The 17272-nt window shown below is 49.1% G+C and overlaps 2 protein-coding genes and 1 pseudogene across 2 annotated transcripts; 1 reads left to right on the top strand and 2 right to left on the bottom strand.

Annotated features, from left to right (window-relative positions):
* Window positions 1–17272, bottom strand: part of LOC144112378 (luciferin 4-monooxygenase-like) — a 198816-nt pseudogene that overhangs the window by 158524 nt on the left and 23020 nt on the right.
* Window positions 336–8205, top strand: LOC144112383 (uncharacterized). The gene is made up of 3 exons (XM_077645231.1): window positions 336–604; window positions 679–879; window positions 7232–8205. Exons 1-3 carry the CDS (start codon window positions 351–353, stop codon window positions 7389–7391), a joined length of 615 nt encoding a protein of 204 aa, XP_077501357.1. The 5' UTR covers window positions 336–350; the 3' UTR covers window positions 7392–8205.
* LOC144112381 (uncharacterized) lies at window positions 8208–16233 on the bottom strand. Its single transcript, XM_077645230.1, has 10 exons — window positions 15081–16233; window positions 14850–14997; window positions 14118–14442; window positions 13210–13579; window positions 11946–12119; window positions 11695–11881; window positions 11017–11259; window positions 10566–10737; window positions 10345–10493; window positions 8208–8841 (listed from the first exon to the last, which is right to left on the bottom strand). The coding sequence occupies exons 1-10, from the start codon at window positions 15384–15386 to the stop codon at window positions 8648–8650; spliced, it is 2268 nt and encodes a 755-aa protein (XP_077501356.1). The 5' UTR covers window positions 15387–16233; the 3' UTR covers window positions 8208–8647.

Genomic DNA, 17272 nt, shown 5'->3' with positions numbered 1-17272 from the left:
AGAAGAATTGAAGTGCTTAAAGGGGTCGTGAAGTGTTTTCCAAAAATTTTGGACGACGTGTATATTTGGAATTCTGACCCTTCATTCTATAGCGTACAGTGATTCGTTTCATCGTCCGGGTTGATCGAATAGCGAAAAAAAGTTAATTTCGATTTCCCGGCACGCGTCCTCCTCAACTCTGCAGGAAACGTCATCTTAAGTAGCCAATCCGAGGCTTCTGTCGCCGACACAACATGGCGGCTTAGCGAGGCCTGCTGGCCCATAGTTGACCGAGGTCAGAGCACTATATGTACTCAAAAGTGGCGTCAAAATGACGTCACGCTGCATCACGCGCAGAAGGTTATTTAAAAATGGCCGATCTTCCCGAGCTGCAGCGTCGCTTGTTGGAAAGGAGTCGGCTGTTGGGGTTTGAGCCGTACGGCGACACACCTTTGCGGGTGCCAGATCAGCCGTCGTCAGAGGACGACAGCGGTGGCAGTGACAATGGCTGCGAAGACGGAGCGCGCGGCCAGCAACTAGCGGTCGTAGCCCGCGGCACAACCGCTACTTTCGGAAGCCCCGACCATGAGCCTCCCGAACCCGGTCGTGTCGGGAATACACACTGGTATGTCCGAATCTTGTTGCTTACGTTGAGCAGTTTTCGAGAGAGTGCAATCGCTAACTGAAGCATTCGAATAGGTGTTTCTGCGGGCGGTGCGTGTCGATGCCCACTGCACTCGAGAGCACCTGCTGCCGCGAGATCCCTGCAGCGACTGTGAAGCAGCCGTCCGGGTGCATCACGGAGCACCCCCACTTTTACACCCTGTGCCTCGACGAGGTGGTGCTTACGGTGGCACTGCAAATGCTTTTGGATCATGGGCTACGCGTCGAGCACACAGGGTAAGAACAATGCTCAAAGGGAGACGCAGCATGAACAAGCGACCGCCTTTTTTTGCTCTTTTCTCACATGCGAAGCGCTGTAATCAAACGGGGAGCCAGTGCTCATCAAAGACTTCAACCTAGCGATAACTTCTGGGATGACATCGCTCCCTAGGAAAATGCGTAAATGCGCCGATGTGTTTGCACTAGGTGCCACGGTGTGTATACACATCGCGGCACGCGAGTGCGAACACAACATCGGTGGTCTTTTTTCATATGCGTGGACGATCACGATGTTTTGCTACTCAGGCGGTAAAATATTCTCGAGTAAACGTGCAAGCAGATGAGATGTGTCTTCTGGCATGTGTGAACTTGGATAATGCAGTTGAAGATCATGCACATAGTTGTAAGGATGCTGGCCAGACACATTTCTGTTTTATTGGCTGAGTTTACATCTTTAACAGGTGCAGCACTAGAGAAGCCGATTGCAATGGAAAGGATTGTGAGAACTGCAGTAAAATCAGTACAAAACAATCAATCATTTATTTCGCAGGAGACTGTACAAAATGGAATTTCATAGCAAAGTAACCTAGCCCCACTCACTGCCAGAACAATCACCATTCCAACGCTGTCCTCATTGCCATCATTTTTTGACAACGTGCATTAGGTGGTAACATTCTATAGTGTGCCATACAAATCGTTTCAATTAAAAAGAATTTGCTGATAGACTTCATTGCATCCATCATCACTTCTACTAATGTGTGGATGCTTGTGCCACAGCATGGTGTATAAAATCCGCATTTTCAGCAGTCACACAGTAAAGCTGTCTTAAACGTGTCGACACTGGCATCTTGCATGTGCTGACGGTGCAAGGCATACCTCTTTGAAACTCCCAGCTGTTCCGCAGCTCCACCCACCAGCTCTAAAGTTGTAAAGTGGTAGGGCCGACCAGCGTGACAGAAGAGGTGGTATCACAAAATCAAACAGAATTATTTAATTATACAAATAGCTTTGCATTGAACACCGCACAAAAAGTGCTTTGAGCCTTGCTTTTTGAGCCAGATGTGAACAACACTGCGAAACAGAATGTTCTCGTGCCACAGGTCGTTCTTATCGTAGATGACGGTTGCGCACAAGTGTGGACAGTGAATGCCTCATCAGAACCTGTTCTGATCCTGTTGGGGCTTAAACTCGCTTGATTTGATGCTTATGACATTCATACTATCAGATCCATATCTAAGTGTGAGCATTCCAGTCGAGCCACAGACTTCACCGTCAATATCGATCGCATGATTAACAAGTCGCTTTTGTCGTCCGAACTGCTTGCATTACAGGCTGTTCTTAGCCAGTATGTGTCAGTGTTTGATTTTGCTCAGCCAGCCACTTCCTCTCCGCTGCCAATTTATGGCATGCAACACTATAGATTAACACTGGTACTGCTCTGCCCATCAGACAGAAGCCTTGGTGCGTGTCTAAGGCCGAATGGACTGGCCGAATGGCCGAATGGACTCACATAGCCTCCCTCAAATGCTGCCATCACAATGCTGTCTAAATTGCTTGAGGACAAGCTTCAACTGACCTGGGGCGAAATGCTAAGCCGCGCTATAGTGCAGTGAGAAAATGACGACAGACTCGGTGGGCGCAAAAATGAGCTATGGTGCTCGCCACTGACTGTTCAGTGACGTGCCCAATCCCCGCTTTGGCCTTGTAAATAAATGCTTTCCTGCTCTCGCAACTTCGTATGAATATTGTAACGAAGACAGGACCGGCACAGATCACAGTCTCAGCGAAGTCCAGCGCACAGCAGGGAACTCACAAGATGGCGGTCCGAACCACACACACACTTCGTCTTTGTCCACCGGCACACGCACGCTTCGTCTTCATCGTCGGCGCGCTCCCATGAGCACGCGCCATTACCCCCTCCATCAAGGCGGCGGCCCAACGCCGGAAACGAACACGGACAGCAAAGGTAATGTTCGGTATAGACGGCGGACGGCAGAGAATACAGAGAGCTGTTAAGCTGGTAAAGCGGCGGGTTGCAGCCTGTCATGGTAGGGCTTCATGCGCGCCACGTGGACAGTCTCGGTCGGATGGCGCCGACGTGGTGAGGAGGTTGTGTCCCGCGGAAAAACTTCGTATGTGACATCACTTATACGACGAACCACCTCGTACGGACCGAAGTAGCGTCGGAGGAGCTTTTCGGAGAGTCCGCGGCGGCGCACAGGTGTCCATACCCATACAGAGTCGCCGGGCTCGTACCGAACGCATCGGTGGCGGAGGTTGTAGCGACCAGCGTCGAGTTGTTGTTGATGTCGAATCCGGCACCTTGCGCGAGTTGGCGGGCTTCTTCAGCCCGCTGGACGAATGTGTCAACGTCAGCGTAGGGGCCGATGTCTCCGTCGTCGTGAGCAGCGGGTAGCATAGCATCCAGCATGGTAGTGACACACCGTCCGTAGACCAGCTGGAAAGGTGTAAGACGGGTAGTCTCCTGTTCTGCCGTATTGTAGGCGAAGGTTGCATAAGGAAGAACTTCGTCCCACGTACGATGCTCAACATCGACATACATAGCAAGCATAACTGCAAGCGTCCGGTTGAGGCGTTCAGTCAAGCCGTTTGTTTGGGGATGATAGGCTGTTGTCTTCCGGTGACGCAAGACGATTGATGTCATAAAAAACTGAGCCACTTCTGGAGCACTAGCGTGGGGGAGCGCCTGTGTCTCGGCGTACCGCGTTAAGTAGTCCGTCACCACAACAATCCATTTGTTCCCAGAGGAAGACAATGGGAATGGGCCCAGCAAGTCCATGCCCACTTGTTGGAAAGGTGTTGTAGGTGGTGGGATGGGCTGGAGAAGCCCTGCGGGTTTAACTGGTGGTGTCTTTCGTCGCTGGCAGTCACGGCAGGTCCTCACATATTGCTGGACTGATGAGAGCAACTTTGGCCAGTAATACTTCGCACGAATGCGGGCATACGTCCGCGTAACACCCAAATGGCCAGCCGATGGCTCTTCGTGGCAGGCGTGCAAGATTTCTGGACGGAGTTCGGATGGCACAACCATAAGAAAGGTTTCCGTGTTATGGGCGAAGTTCCTCTTGTAAAGGACGCTATCTCGGAGACTGTAGGAACCCAAACCTCGAACGAAAAGCCGCGGAACAGCTTAACGTCTTCAGGCCCTCCAGATGCTCGATGAGCAGACGCAACTCTGAGTCAGCCCGTTGACGCCGGGCCATATCGGACGACGTGACGAGAGCAAGAAACGGGAAGTCGTCCTCCGTTTCGGCCGGAGCAACGTCGGCAGGTGCACGTGACAAGCAATCGGCGTCATTGTGCTTACGGCCGGACTTGTACACTACCGTGATGTCGTATCCCTGGAGGCGAAGGCTCCATCTCGCAAGCCGTCCCATTTCTTGCACTTGGGATCGTATAGCCTCTCGTCCCACCGGCGACACTCTGTACAGGTGTTGGGATATGGGGCTAGTCTCCTCGTTGACGATGATGCGGTGTTTGGCTACCGGGGTGCGCCCTACCTTTGATGTCGTGGCGAAGCACTCTGCGAAATCGTGAAGGAGCTCTAACAAGCGCTGCTTCTGACCCACCGACAAGCCGGGATTAATGTCCACGGTAGACAGAACGGTTGCTGCATCGCGTCCGTCCGGCGACGGTAGCCCCAGAGCACATATTTCTGCGGGCTCAACGAAGTCGGTAACGTATGCGACGGCCGTTCCTTTCGCAATAGGCTGGAACTCTGTTCCGAAGTTGGTGATCAAGAGTGTCGCAGAGCGATCCTGTAAGCGAACAAGCCCTCTTGCAGCGCAGATCCCTTTCTCGAGTAGAAGGCTGACGTTTCTCTCTGCCATAACGTCTCGATCACCGGGCGAGTCACTTTGCACGGGGACCATCATGCTGCACCGCGGAGGCACCGTCACGTCATCAGCAGCAATACGCAGGGCGGGTATCCTGGAGTCGTCTGGGTCGGCTATTTCAATTGCTTGTGTCGGCGAAAACGTCACGCGCGGCTCTTGTAAATTGATAACGGCGCCGTTAGCTTGTAAAAAGTCCAGGCCGAGAATGACATCGCGCGAACAGTGAGGTAGGACAACAAAGTCACAAACGTAAATAAATCCGTCGATTGTAACTCTCCCCGTACACCGGCTAACAGGGGTAATTGGGTGCCCACCAGCTGTGCGAATCTGAGGCCCAGTCCACGCGGTTAAAACTTTCCTCAGTTCTTTTGCTAGCTCGTTGCTCATAACCGAATAGTCCGCTCCCGTATCAACCAATGCCGTAACCGCTAAATCGTCGATATCGACCGGTAAGTTCGAAGCTGCACATCCTTTGTGATCGTCACGTGTCCTCGTTTGATAGCCGTCGTCTGGTCGGGAACGCGATGGAGGATGTTCGGCTGTTCGCTCGTCAGCGGCCTTACCTCCGCAGGCCGCTGGGTCTAGTTTCCCCGGCGAGGACTCAGTGAGCGGCTGAAACGGCTTGTCGGAGGAAGGGGACTCGGCGAACGATAGCGGGTAGAGGTTGGTGGGCGGTAGTCAGGGCGAGTGAAATCAGTGTGAGTATGATCCCGGCGCGTTGACAGGTGCTCCTCAATTTCGCGGGACCGTTCGCCATTGGGCGGATAGGGGACTCGCGGATGAAATCCGCGAATTCCAGCTCGACGATAAGGGCACCACCGCAAGATATGGCCAGCCTCACCGCAGTGGTAGCAAAGGGGCCGCTGGTCAGGTGCCCGCCACACGTCCGTCTTCCGCAGCCTGGCTTCGGACAACACAGGGACAGGCGGGGGCCGCGGCTGGAAAGCAGATGCAGATGGGCTGGTGCTCCAAGGGGCGAGGTCGCAGTTCTGTCGGAGTACCGACGCGTACGTCTGGCGCGGGGGCGTCGGTGTAAGGGCAGCAGGGGCAACAGGTTCAGGAACCACCTGCTGCACTTCCTCTCGGATAATTTGTGCTAACGATGGACACTGCGGCTGCGACTGGGCAGAGAGGCGCATTTTGTGCAGCTCTTCTTTGACAATAGATCGAACCAGCTCCCGAAGGGTGTCAGCGGAGTCGCTGGAGGCTGGGGCAAAGTCGGCAGTTGATACGATGTTCACGGCGCGATTGTAATAGCGGGCGCGTTGTTGCAGGGTCTTTTCGACGGTAGTGGCCTCCGATAGAAACTCCGAAGTGGTGTTAGGTGGGTTTCGCACAAGCCCAGCAAACAGTTCTTTTATCCCGCGCATCAGGTGGCGCACTTTCTTGTCCTCGGCCATGTTTGGATCCGCCCTTCTGAACAGTCGTGTCATGTCCTCATAATACATTGCGACGCTCTCATTGGGTCGCTGGTTCCTTGACTGCAGCGCCGACTCAGCTCGTTCCCGACGGTCGGTGTTGACGTAGGTCGCCAGCAACTGGCTACGGAACCGTTCCCAAGAAGGAAACGTTGTCTCGTGGTTCACGTACCACGTCCGCGCCGAGTCGTCACGAGCGAAGTAAACATTGTGCAGCTTCCGCTCCGCATCCCAGCCGTTGTACCTGGCAAAGCGCTCGAACTGGTCAAGCCAGTCCTCCGCGTCCTCAAACACTTCGCCATGGAAGGTCGGCGGCGTTCGCGGCTGGAGGACCAGGAAATGAGCAGCTGAGTTCCCGTTGTCAGCCATAGCTGCCGCGTCTCCGTTGCTAGCCATAGGTGCCGCGTCAGTCCTGCGCGTCGCAGCTGGAGCCCTGGTCCTAGGGGATAACGGACCGTACTCTGGTGACTGACCTTGGATTCGGCGGCTCGTACTGCGATGAATCGGAGTCAAATCCGTGTTCATTGAGAGCCTTCGGGGCACGTAGATGTTGGAAAGTACCCAGCACCTCCACCAAAAATGTAACGAAGACAGGACCGGCACAGATCACAGTCTCAGCGAAGTCCAACGCACAGCAGGGAACTCACAAGATGGCTGTCTGAACCACACACACACTTCGTCTTTGTCCACTGGCACACGCACACTTCGTCTTCATCGTCGGCGCGCTCCCATGAGCACGCGCCAATATAGTAGTTCAGCAACATTTGCCTGTGCTGCCTGTGGAGAACCGTGGCACCATGAATAAAAAGTTTCAATGCTGCCACGAAATTGGGGTCATGCCACTGTTGCATTTTTGTTGTCTACCATTCTCTGTCAATAACTTCAAAATGTTGCAATAGAATTCAGAGTTCACAATGCTGCCAGGAAGAACACACAGTGACAATCACATGATTTAACTCGCAAACAATGACGTTGGAACTAACTGTACAGACACTGATAACATGATTAGCTTTCAGCATTGTAAAAGCCTGAAACTGAACTTTCATTTTGCTATGCTGAAAAAAATAGTGACTCTTGTTTTTCTCTTGTCAACAGGAGGTACCGCTACATCAGCTACAGCCAGCTTGCACACTGGCTTTGGGGACGCCTGGGCAGACATCACCGGAAGGTCCTCCCTGCTTGTGCTGTATGCCAAATAAGGGAGAGATTTCCATCGGAAGGTTACACTGGTTTCCAGTATGCACAAGGGCTCTAGAAGTTTGTTCAGCAATGCTTGTGAACTTGCAGTCATGTCTTGTTAACATGGACACCTTGCTATAAGGACAATTTTCAAGGACTGATCCCCTCCCATTCCATTCTGCCTTGGTGATATATAAACTCTCTGCGTAGACTATGGACAGCTTATTTGGAAACCAAAAGCAAAAAAAGATACATTTTGTCTCAGTTTTGCAGACATTGCTTTGGTCCTCTGGGACCTTGCTCATTGGGTATAATATGCAGTCGAAAATTGGTTGTTGGGAAAGGAAATGGCGCAGTGTCTCATGTCTAGGTGTCCAACCATGCAGTAAGGGAACGGTTAGAGGAGGAACTGACAGAAGAAAGACAGAAAGAGGTGCCTTAGTGGCGGGCGCCAGAATAATTTGGCCACCTGGGGATCTTTAACGTGCACTGACATCAAACAGCACACTGACGCCTTTTGTGTTTCACCTCCATCGAAATGCAGCCGCCACGGTCAGGTTCGAACAAGGGTACTCTGGCTGAGTAGCTGAGTTTTGACCTTCATTCGTTATTTTTGACCACTCATATTATAAATAATTTTTTCTGGGAACAAAAGTGTCCATATTAACCGCACATCACTGTATTATGCAATTCAAAAAGTATAGAAGAGGGGAATGCACCTTTGGGACAAGAGACTTCAAAGTGAGAAAAGTTTCGCTGCAGATGGGAGCATTTGAAAGAAGTAGCACCCCCTAGGTGTTCATTATTTTTGTGAAAGGGTTGCTTTTAAAAATCCTATACTTGTATCCATCCATTTCTGAAAAATATTTTTATAAAGTTTCATCTGCATCCACTTTGTTATCATGTTATTATTTTTAATGTGCTGATGTTGCGTACAAGGCATAGGTAGGGACAGATTGATTGCATTTTCGCACTCTATCCCAACCTATGCTTTTGAGAGATGGAGAGTATTTCTTTTTTTTTGTCTGAGTGTGTGACGACCTACACTTCAACCTCTGCCATGCTTCATGGCAGACATCATGGAATCACAGCACTTATAGCCGGGGACAAAGAGAGGACACACAGACAGCTGCACAGTTTTGCATGTCCGCTCTGTGTCCTCGTATGCAAGCGTTGTGAATCCACGATGTCTGATCAAGAAACAACTAGCCCAGCAACACGCCCTGCATAAATTCATGCGTATTAACATGCGACCAGACTACAACTTGTTTTGAAAGTAATGGGCCTATCCTTCAACACTGATTTCGTAATTTTAGGGAATACGCACCTGTACTAGACAGTGGTGCTCCCCATGCTACTGGCAAACCTAGACCTTCTTGCTGCCACGAGTTCATTCTTAGAGGGCCTCGGGAAAGAGCGACTCATGGGGGGTGGGGCAGTCGAAAGGTTTTCCGCAAAAGCTGCCTTGAAAGACGGCCACTGTTCACAGCAATGGACTGTCTCCTTCAGAAGCAGGCGAACATAATCTGGAAAACAACAACCGTGCATATAATAACATCAGCATTATTAATGCCAACATTCCTGACACTAACCAGTTATACAAAAAGAGCGTGCTGAAGCGTACTAAAGAGGGTATAGGAGATACTGCTTTGTTTTGCCCATACACACCCATATTTTAGGTTTTCTTGGAAACGCCTACAATAGAACTTGGTGGCTGAAATTGAATACAACCTTTGTCCGTAATGTTCCGAGAATGAGTCCATTAAAAAAAATGCGTTTAACATTGAAAGCATTTGTGCAACACCCCTTCAGAATAGTCTCCCTTGAAGTCTATACACAGCTCCCAACGCTTCTTGAGGTCTTGGAAACAGTTGGAAAATGCCTCTTTTGGCAGGGCTGTCAGCTCCTTTGTCGTGGCGTCTTGAATGGCCTCCACGCTCCTAATTCAGTTACCTTTTAGGGCTCTCTTCACAGGAGGCAACAGGTAAAAATCGCATGGAGAGAGGCCAGGCGAGTATGGCAGATGGGGAAGTACAGTAATGCTGTGCTTAGCAAGAAATTTTATCACGCTGAGAGCAGTGTGCAGCCTTCCGTCATCGCGGTACGATTTCCCTGATCCGAGCCACGTTGTTTTCAGTCCGTGAGGTTGAAGGGCGTCCCTGCCTTGTGTTGTCTTCCACCGATGTTCTCCCCGAAATGAACCTCTTGTGCCACTCGAAAACTTGCGCCCGTGAAAATGTCTAGTTGCTGTAAACGTCACGAAGGAGCTCATATGTCTGTGTGGCTGTCGTGCCAAGCTTCACTCAGAATTTAATGTTTGCACGCTGTTCGAGGTGGACGTCCATCTCCACATTTCGTCACAGTAGAATGCACAGACGACCAGTGACAATGTATTTTCCTACATGTAAATTGCTCAGGTTAGCTTGGAAAGATGGCACATACACACCAACATTTCCTTTCAGGAATCATTTCTAGAGAAGAAAATAAATCAGTCTCAAAACGTTACGGACAAAGGTTGTACTTTGATTGGGTGGATGAATATGTCACCAAAATGCTGGCCAAGCCTATATTCTAAATACAAAGTTGAAAGTTAGATGCTGGTACACGTGTGAAAGATTGTAGTAAAATTTTAATGTATATACATAAAGCGAGGCCTGTAATGTACTCTATATAGTAGCGTGGCCAATGGCCATTTTCAAGTTTGCTGTCATTGGGGGTTGTCTGGTCCCAGGCTGCATCAACCCACGATATTGTGTTGCACTGACACCACCAGGTGGCTTAGAGCAGTCATGCCCATATATGATGGATATCCTTAGGCACGCTGTGCTTGATAATATGGCTTCACAATGGTTTGGAGCATATAGATTCAAATATTAAAGAAAAGAATTTGTTGCCGATATTAGAAGTTACACTTTAGTTACTTCTGTTTTTGTTTTCTTAGCCCACATTTTGTTTTGTATCCCTTTGAGGTCTTGGACCTTAAAGAGTTTACAAAAAATTGTTTTTGTAATGCTAAGTAAACTGCTTACCATATGTAGGCTCCGCTTTCACGGGACAAGCAACGGCTGTACCCTTCCTTGCTTTTGGGTGCTTTATTTTCCATCTGGACAGTCCTTCAGCTGTGGTGGCCTGTCCTTTGCTGGCATTCTCATTGAAATGGAGTATTGCCAGTTGTGTTCTGAAAAACCAGACAAATAATTCGAGCGGGTCATCAGGTGTAAATTTTTGCATAACATCATTCACTACTTACCTTGCACGCATGCCCTCAGGTGAGAAGCATACAGACTTTGGTGCAAAGCCTATCAGTACACTGTGGAAAGCCTCCAAGCTGAAGGTGTGTGTACAGGGAGCCAGTTGCCTGATGTCTTTCAGGATACGAGGTGAGCTCACAACCTCTACAAACTTGTTGTGTGCAGTTGTCCCTGCATTGACAAATCAATTTCTCAGGAAAGACTTCTCCGAAAAAAGCCTTCTCCATCTTTTTAGGCGGGCATAACTTCCAATGACAACAACAAATAATTCTTTGGGAAAGGTTCAAAATTAGCTGGATGCCCACAACTTCGCTGTTTCACGAAGCATGTCGCATGCCATACTTCATCACAAGAACATGATTCTAATGTGGAAAGCAAATGAACATTTAGGAAACAATTTCAGTTCCTTGCAGAGAGCATATCTTGCTTTCAAATAGCTACATTACTCACCAGGAACTAGCCATTCCCTTTCTCCAAGTTCATCGTGTGCACAATGCGTGTAAAGGCCTGGATGTCCCGTGTGTATATTTGCAGCGTGCCGCTCCATGCTTTTCCACATGTCTGTCAGTAGTTCTGCACTGCCATCGCTGAGGGCTGCACACCAATATAGGTGATTACTGGCTGGCTGAATCCATATTTTTAGCACACTGCATCCAGCTCGTTTTGCATGGGCAGCCAGCTTCTTCTTGATGCCTGGAATGGAGGTGTAATAATTAATGAAGATTAATCCTTCAGTCATTACATGTTAACCTGGCTCTTGAGCTTCCACCCCGAAACACCCACCTTCCCTCCTCTAGCCTGCAGAACTCAAGGAATCCGGTTTCACACCACAGTGCCCATCCGCAACCTGTGCATGCATGGCTGGCCTTTCCCTCATAGTCATTGACATAAACCACAGCCAAAAAGGACAGCAAACAGATAAAACTTCCCCCATCTTCTTGCCTCTTGAAATTCAGGAACCTCTCCCACTGCTTCACTATATTCACTACAATTTTGCTGTGCGCCCCGCTTTTCTTGTAGTAAAGTCTGCTTGGAACAATGAAATTTAGTCTAAAATTTCGCCGCATTCTACAAAACATGATGCAGGAAACAGTCTTATCTGCGAAGCGTAGGTTCATTCGGTTCTACCTTTTGAGATATGCCAACAATCATAGTAGTGTCGGATGGTGGGCTCCTGCGTCCGCATATACTTGGTGACTTGGCCGTGCCGGTCAGTTGTCACTGACGCCACCTTCAGCCCCCGCTCCTTCACCATGTTGAGGCTCTTCACAAAGGCGAACTTCTCCATGGAGGTGCTTGATTGTACATCTGCACACTTTTGTCGGGAAAAAAAGCTAAGTTACATCACAGAGCCATTTTATTAAAAAGCTGTGACCTACCTCCCCGACTTGCACTTGCTCGAAGTGAAGAATTTTGTTTAGCTGGGCAACGTGCAAAGAGTAAGTTAAAAATTTTGCACAAAATCCTGGCGAATCGCAGCGTCCATCGCCAGCCAAGTCCACAGTGCAGCCTTCCAACTGGCGAAACAACTCCTCCTGTTGTTGTTGCCAGATCTGGTATGACAAAGGTGCAGTTTTTAAACATCACATCAAATGCAGAACACTATTACGCTGCTTCTTCTGTTCTTGACAGGTACCATGAAATGATTTTGAGAACCTCTTTTCAGAACTCTTCCTTATTTAAGATATGAGGGTGAAGAACCATTGCAATTCGCAACCAAAAGCAAATAATGTGTTATACATAGTTGAATAAAATGGGACATATAGAAATCTCTGGGCAGTACTGTACGCATGCGTGAAGAACTTTAATTGCTTCACTTGTTTTGCAGCAGATGTTGCTAACAGCGTTGCTCTTTTATTTTGATTATTGTGCTCGTCTGGTGCTACCTATGTTCTAGATGTGCACTGTCGACTTCAGGACTTGTCACTGTAATGACGGTTTGGGCCGCACCATTCATTGGAGAGTCGAGGAGAAAAGGCGTCTGGAATTTTCTACCCTTGTTTTCTTCAAAAGTGAGTGCAGTGGATCGAAAATGAATAGCTGTTGCTGAGTCTTTTGGAAATTGAAGCTGCTTTGGGGTCATTCTGTCAGAAAACCATTTCATGGACCCTTTATGTAAATTCACGATCAAAATATTATGGGACACGTGTTCTCGAAAAAAAAATTTATTCCAGCTCTGTCTTGTGAGGAAGCTGCGTGGTATTGCTGCCAGGGTATAGAGCATATTTGCCCCCACATACCGTGATACATTTCAGGCGACTGGATTACGCAACAGAGCCACAATTTTTTTTCCCATGTACTCGTGTCCAATAAACTTTTGATTGCGATAGTATGTGGACCCTCCAGAACACATGCCTCACAGACCAGATATTACATCAGCACATACAGATAGAACCTTGTGTCTTAAAACGTGAGGGGTTTTTGATGTTGACAGGCACATGGGCAGACCCAGGCTCTTCACCCGAGAGGGGGATCAGCTCATGAGAGGTTGTTCGATATTATAAGCAAGGTAGAGTGATCAAGTTTCTCAGTGCTTTGACTCCAAATGATGACTTACTGGATGACTTACTGCTTGAACTGAAGTAACTAATTGTGAAATATTGGTTCAGCAATTCATTTTACAATGCACAACCTTTCTCCTACCTTGTCGATTGCAGGAAGCAGGTAGCCTCGTTGGTAATTGTAGAATGTTCGTGGCGTGAACACCTGCACGTTCACATAGTTGAACATCCGGAGCACTGAGGTGGGACTGGTGCCAGCGAACAACATAGCTGCTGACATCAGCACGTTGCCCGCCGCCTTGCCATTGATCATCGGTTGGCTTGACCATGTCAGGAAGTGGTGGTTTGCACACAGTGTCTGTATTTGAAGCCAAGTCCCAGACACATGACTTACACTTTTGCAAGCGGCAAAGCACTTGCGGCACACTTGGAATAGTTCTTTCAGGCAACTTTCAAATATTATAAATTTTTTATCATCCTGTGGAAGGACTTCTTCAGTGCTGGAGTCAAGTCTGAAACAAAGTAAAGTGAGTTGCAATGGTTAAATAGTCATGTGATGCTGCCGAGATAACTGAAAGCTAGAATTTAACAGCATTAAAGAGCAGTAAATGTAATGGTTGCCCACACCGACACTGCGCCTTCTGTGTTGTAGTGCGCATTTTTCCATTCTGTGCATTTTTTTTGCTTGTAATTAATGTTATGACAGGTTTGCAAAGCTTGCAAATTTTTTTGTCTCATTGATGCTGCATGAGCAGCTGCTTGTGCCATGGAATATTGCAAAAGCATTTCAATGGATCAAGAGCTGCTTTATGAATATTCATAGGGTGCGAAGTTGGCCAGCTGGAGAGAGGACATGTGCACCACCACAACGAAATTATGCGAGCGCAGACAGTACGATACTCATACCTGCCCCTGCCCGAGAAAAGGGAGGACAACCTTATGTGCTCTTCTACCTACTAAATGACTGATTTGATTTTTAGTCACGCCATCATAATGGAACGGCATTCAGTGCACATGCTAAAGGGGTACGTATTAAGTCATAATTATTACCCCAAGAAGGTCTCGTTAAGTGATGGGAAAAACTCCGAGCTCTGCAGAGTGTTATGCTCCTCTTCACAGTCTGAGGCTTCGGATTCTATGGGGCTGGATGACTGTCGTGGAGCGAATGAGATGGGAGACGGTGCTCGACCATCAATTGGTAGTGAGGGGACTGTTTGGCAGGGAGGAGGTGGTAGAGAAGAAACAGGTTGCGTTGTGGAGGCTGGAGCTGTGCTTGTATTCGTGCAAGCTTCACAGTGTGCGCTGGTGGTCTGCCCGGCATCTGTCTGCACGTGGATATCCTTTCTCACGGAAATGTGGAGGTTCACCTGTGTATCTGAAAGTTAATGAAGAAAATGAAACTCATGCAATGCCAAGAGCTGTTTGTTTATACAATGTTAATATCACACAGTTATGGAATCCTCATTATCAACTAATAGGCATGCGACTGGCAAACTTGGTATCAGTTATGCTATCACTACCTGCATGTGAAATACGTGATGGCTTCCTTCGGAGGCCCAAAAAAATTTTATACATTATTCCAGCACTTCCCCAGATTGGAACTGACAACACGAATGCCTCCTCCAGAATTTGTCAAGCATTCAGTGGTACCAGTGAACAATGAATGCATCAAACAGTGCTCCTTCCCTCTTCCTAAACCGCGAAAAAATTATTGCGACCCAATTTATTCTTGTGGAATGTGGGTAGAACACGAACGCGCCACTGCTGCAAGGAAAATCTTACATCGTGTTCGCACATCACGGCCGTCAGTCTGGCAGGCAACAGTGAAGGTGTTTCTTGGGGTCTGTGTGCAGCTGTCAACCATTTGAGGCGAAGTTTGCGCCTCTTCGGCTGTCAAAATTGCTTCCACATCCTGCGGTTCGGGTAGTTCCTAAAAAAGGGAAAGCTGTTAGCAACCGAAAGAAAGGACAACAAACTGTAATAAAGTTCATCATTTTCGTCTCGCGAACTTACCTCGGACCTTCTCCGCTTTTTTGGCGGTGCGCCGGGCGAGAGGTTTTGCGTCGGTATGGCGTCTCGCTTGATGCGAGCATTCTTCAAATCCATACCGAGGCTTCGAAGGACATCCAGGTTCGTTTCGTAGTCGCCCGGTAGAAAGTGCTCGGAGCACACGTACCCGGTCTGACTGCCCATATCGCGGTTAATGGCTCGAAGCCACAGGGCTCTTCGCTGCGGGTCTCCGGGCAACTTGTGAAATCTCACATTGCTTCCATTCTCGTAAGTCGTGCGGCACTGTCTCACAAGGCACACAGTTGGCATGGCGTGCACTGAAACGCGGATAACACGCTGAAAACCACAGCCTGGATGGAACTGCCACGACACAAAGAGCAGCGAGCTACTGTAGCGTGCAGCCGGAGGCCTGGGTTGGATTGAGTTGTTTGGTCACAAACCGGCTATTGGGATCGTGAAAACGCCGCGAGTCGTGTCGGACTGAACTCGACCCTTCCACTTCACCCGAAGGGTGCATTGACAAGCAACCGCCTCCGCAAAATACACAATCATTCACGCTTTGGTTTCCGAAAACATTTGTTTTGCAGGTGAGAACAGAAGCGGGAGCCGGTTGACAACTCGTGTAGTCGCACCTCGCAGGGCGCGCCACGAGAGTTGACTCACTCGTATTGAGCGCATGTAAACGGAGAGTCGTCGAGTTTGGCCGGCCTTTCTCAACTCGATGCCCTGACAGAACCACCCGCTATCGAGTTCATGTAAACGAAAGACCCCACGGAGGACGGAGAAGCGTAACCGAAACCGAAACTGATCCCAGGTCAATGACTGATCTAGGATCACGTGCTGTTCTTTGCCGAGTAAAGTTCCGTGTGCAAATAATTGTCACACTTTTTTTAGCTTTCTAACTTTCATACTAATCTATTATTTTGGGGTAAACGAAATTGAAAGGTATATCAGTTTCTAAGCGTCTTAATGTGACGTAGTTGGGTAGTACTTCTGTCAGCCGCCGGGGTCGCATGGTCGTTTCACGAGCGCAAAAAGGCAACGATTTCCAACGGGCTTTATTAAATGCAGACTCAATATTGCGCTGAAATATTTCGGAATCGGCATGTACAATATTTATTGAATCAATGTAAATTACAACCGGGCGGCTTCATTTTCTTTTCACAACCCCTTTAAGTACTGCCGGGCACAGTACAGTATTGGTATAGAGGCGGAGAAGCCAGCGCTCCTCCACCCTGGTGAGGCCTTTACAGGGAGGGGGATAGAGACCATGAAAATTTTGATAAAGAGAGGTGATCTCTTTAAAGGTGATGGCCGGATTGAAATTGAATTCCGGATCAGGCTGCGGATGAGGCGACGCCCGGTGAGTAAGCGCGCGGGCGGCAGCGTCGGCTGCCTCGTTCCCCTCAAGACCCGCATGAGCCGGAGCCCACACGATGGTACGATGGGTCGGAAACCCTGTGTAATCGCATGCGTGGAGAATTTTGAAAGCACGGTCTGGAATGTACCCTTGCTCAATATTGCGGCAGGCGCCCCTGGAGTCCGTAATAATGACTCGGGACTCTGGATCTGCGGCGGCCAGTGCAATGGCGATCTCTTCCGCAAATGTAATGTTTGGGGCACGGAAAGTAAGGCCCTGAACTGTAGTGTTTTGGTGGATGACGGCCGCCGTGTACCAACCCCCATGGTGCGGGCCGGCCGCATCCACATAGAAGACACCTGGCTTGTGGCCATATTGTTGAGAAATAGCCTCCGCCCGCGCGAGACGGCGACCATCATGGGTGTCTGCAGTCATGTTCTTCGGAAGGGGTCGCACCTGGAGTGCAAAGCGCCAGGCTTCAGGGATGCGGACCCGTTCTTCTGTATGTGTTGCGTAGGAAATGTGTAAGCGGGTTAGAAGGCGGCTCCCCGCAGGTGTTTTGCTTAGGCGCAAGTATTGATTGTTAAGATGAGCTTCTCGTAACTCCCCAAAGGTGTTGGTCATCCCCAGACCGAGGAGACGCTTGTTGGACGTCGTTATGGGGAGGTCGAGCGCTCTCTTATAAATCTTGCGGAGAACTACCTCTAAGGCATTCTCATCGCATTTGCGTAGGTGGAGGTAGGGAGCCGAATATAAAATCCGGCTGGTCACGAATGCATTGGCCAGCCGCAGGGCATCTTTGCATCGTAGTCCCCCCCTTTTATTGGACACCCGG

The sequence above is a fragment of the Amblyomma americanum genome, unplaced genomic scaffold (genome assembly GCF_052857255.1).
Source record: "Amblyomma americanum isolate KBUSLIRL-KWMA unplaced genomic scaffold, ASM5285725v1 scaffold_75, whole genome shotgun sequence".
NCBI lineage: Eukaryota > Metazoa > Arthropoda > Arachnida > Ixodida > Ixodidae > Amblyomma > Amblyomma americanum.
Note: the sequence above shows the minus strand (reverse complement) of the source record. Positions and strands in the feature narration are given on the sequence as shown.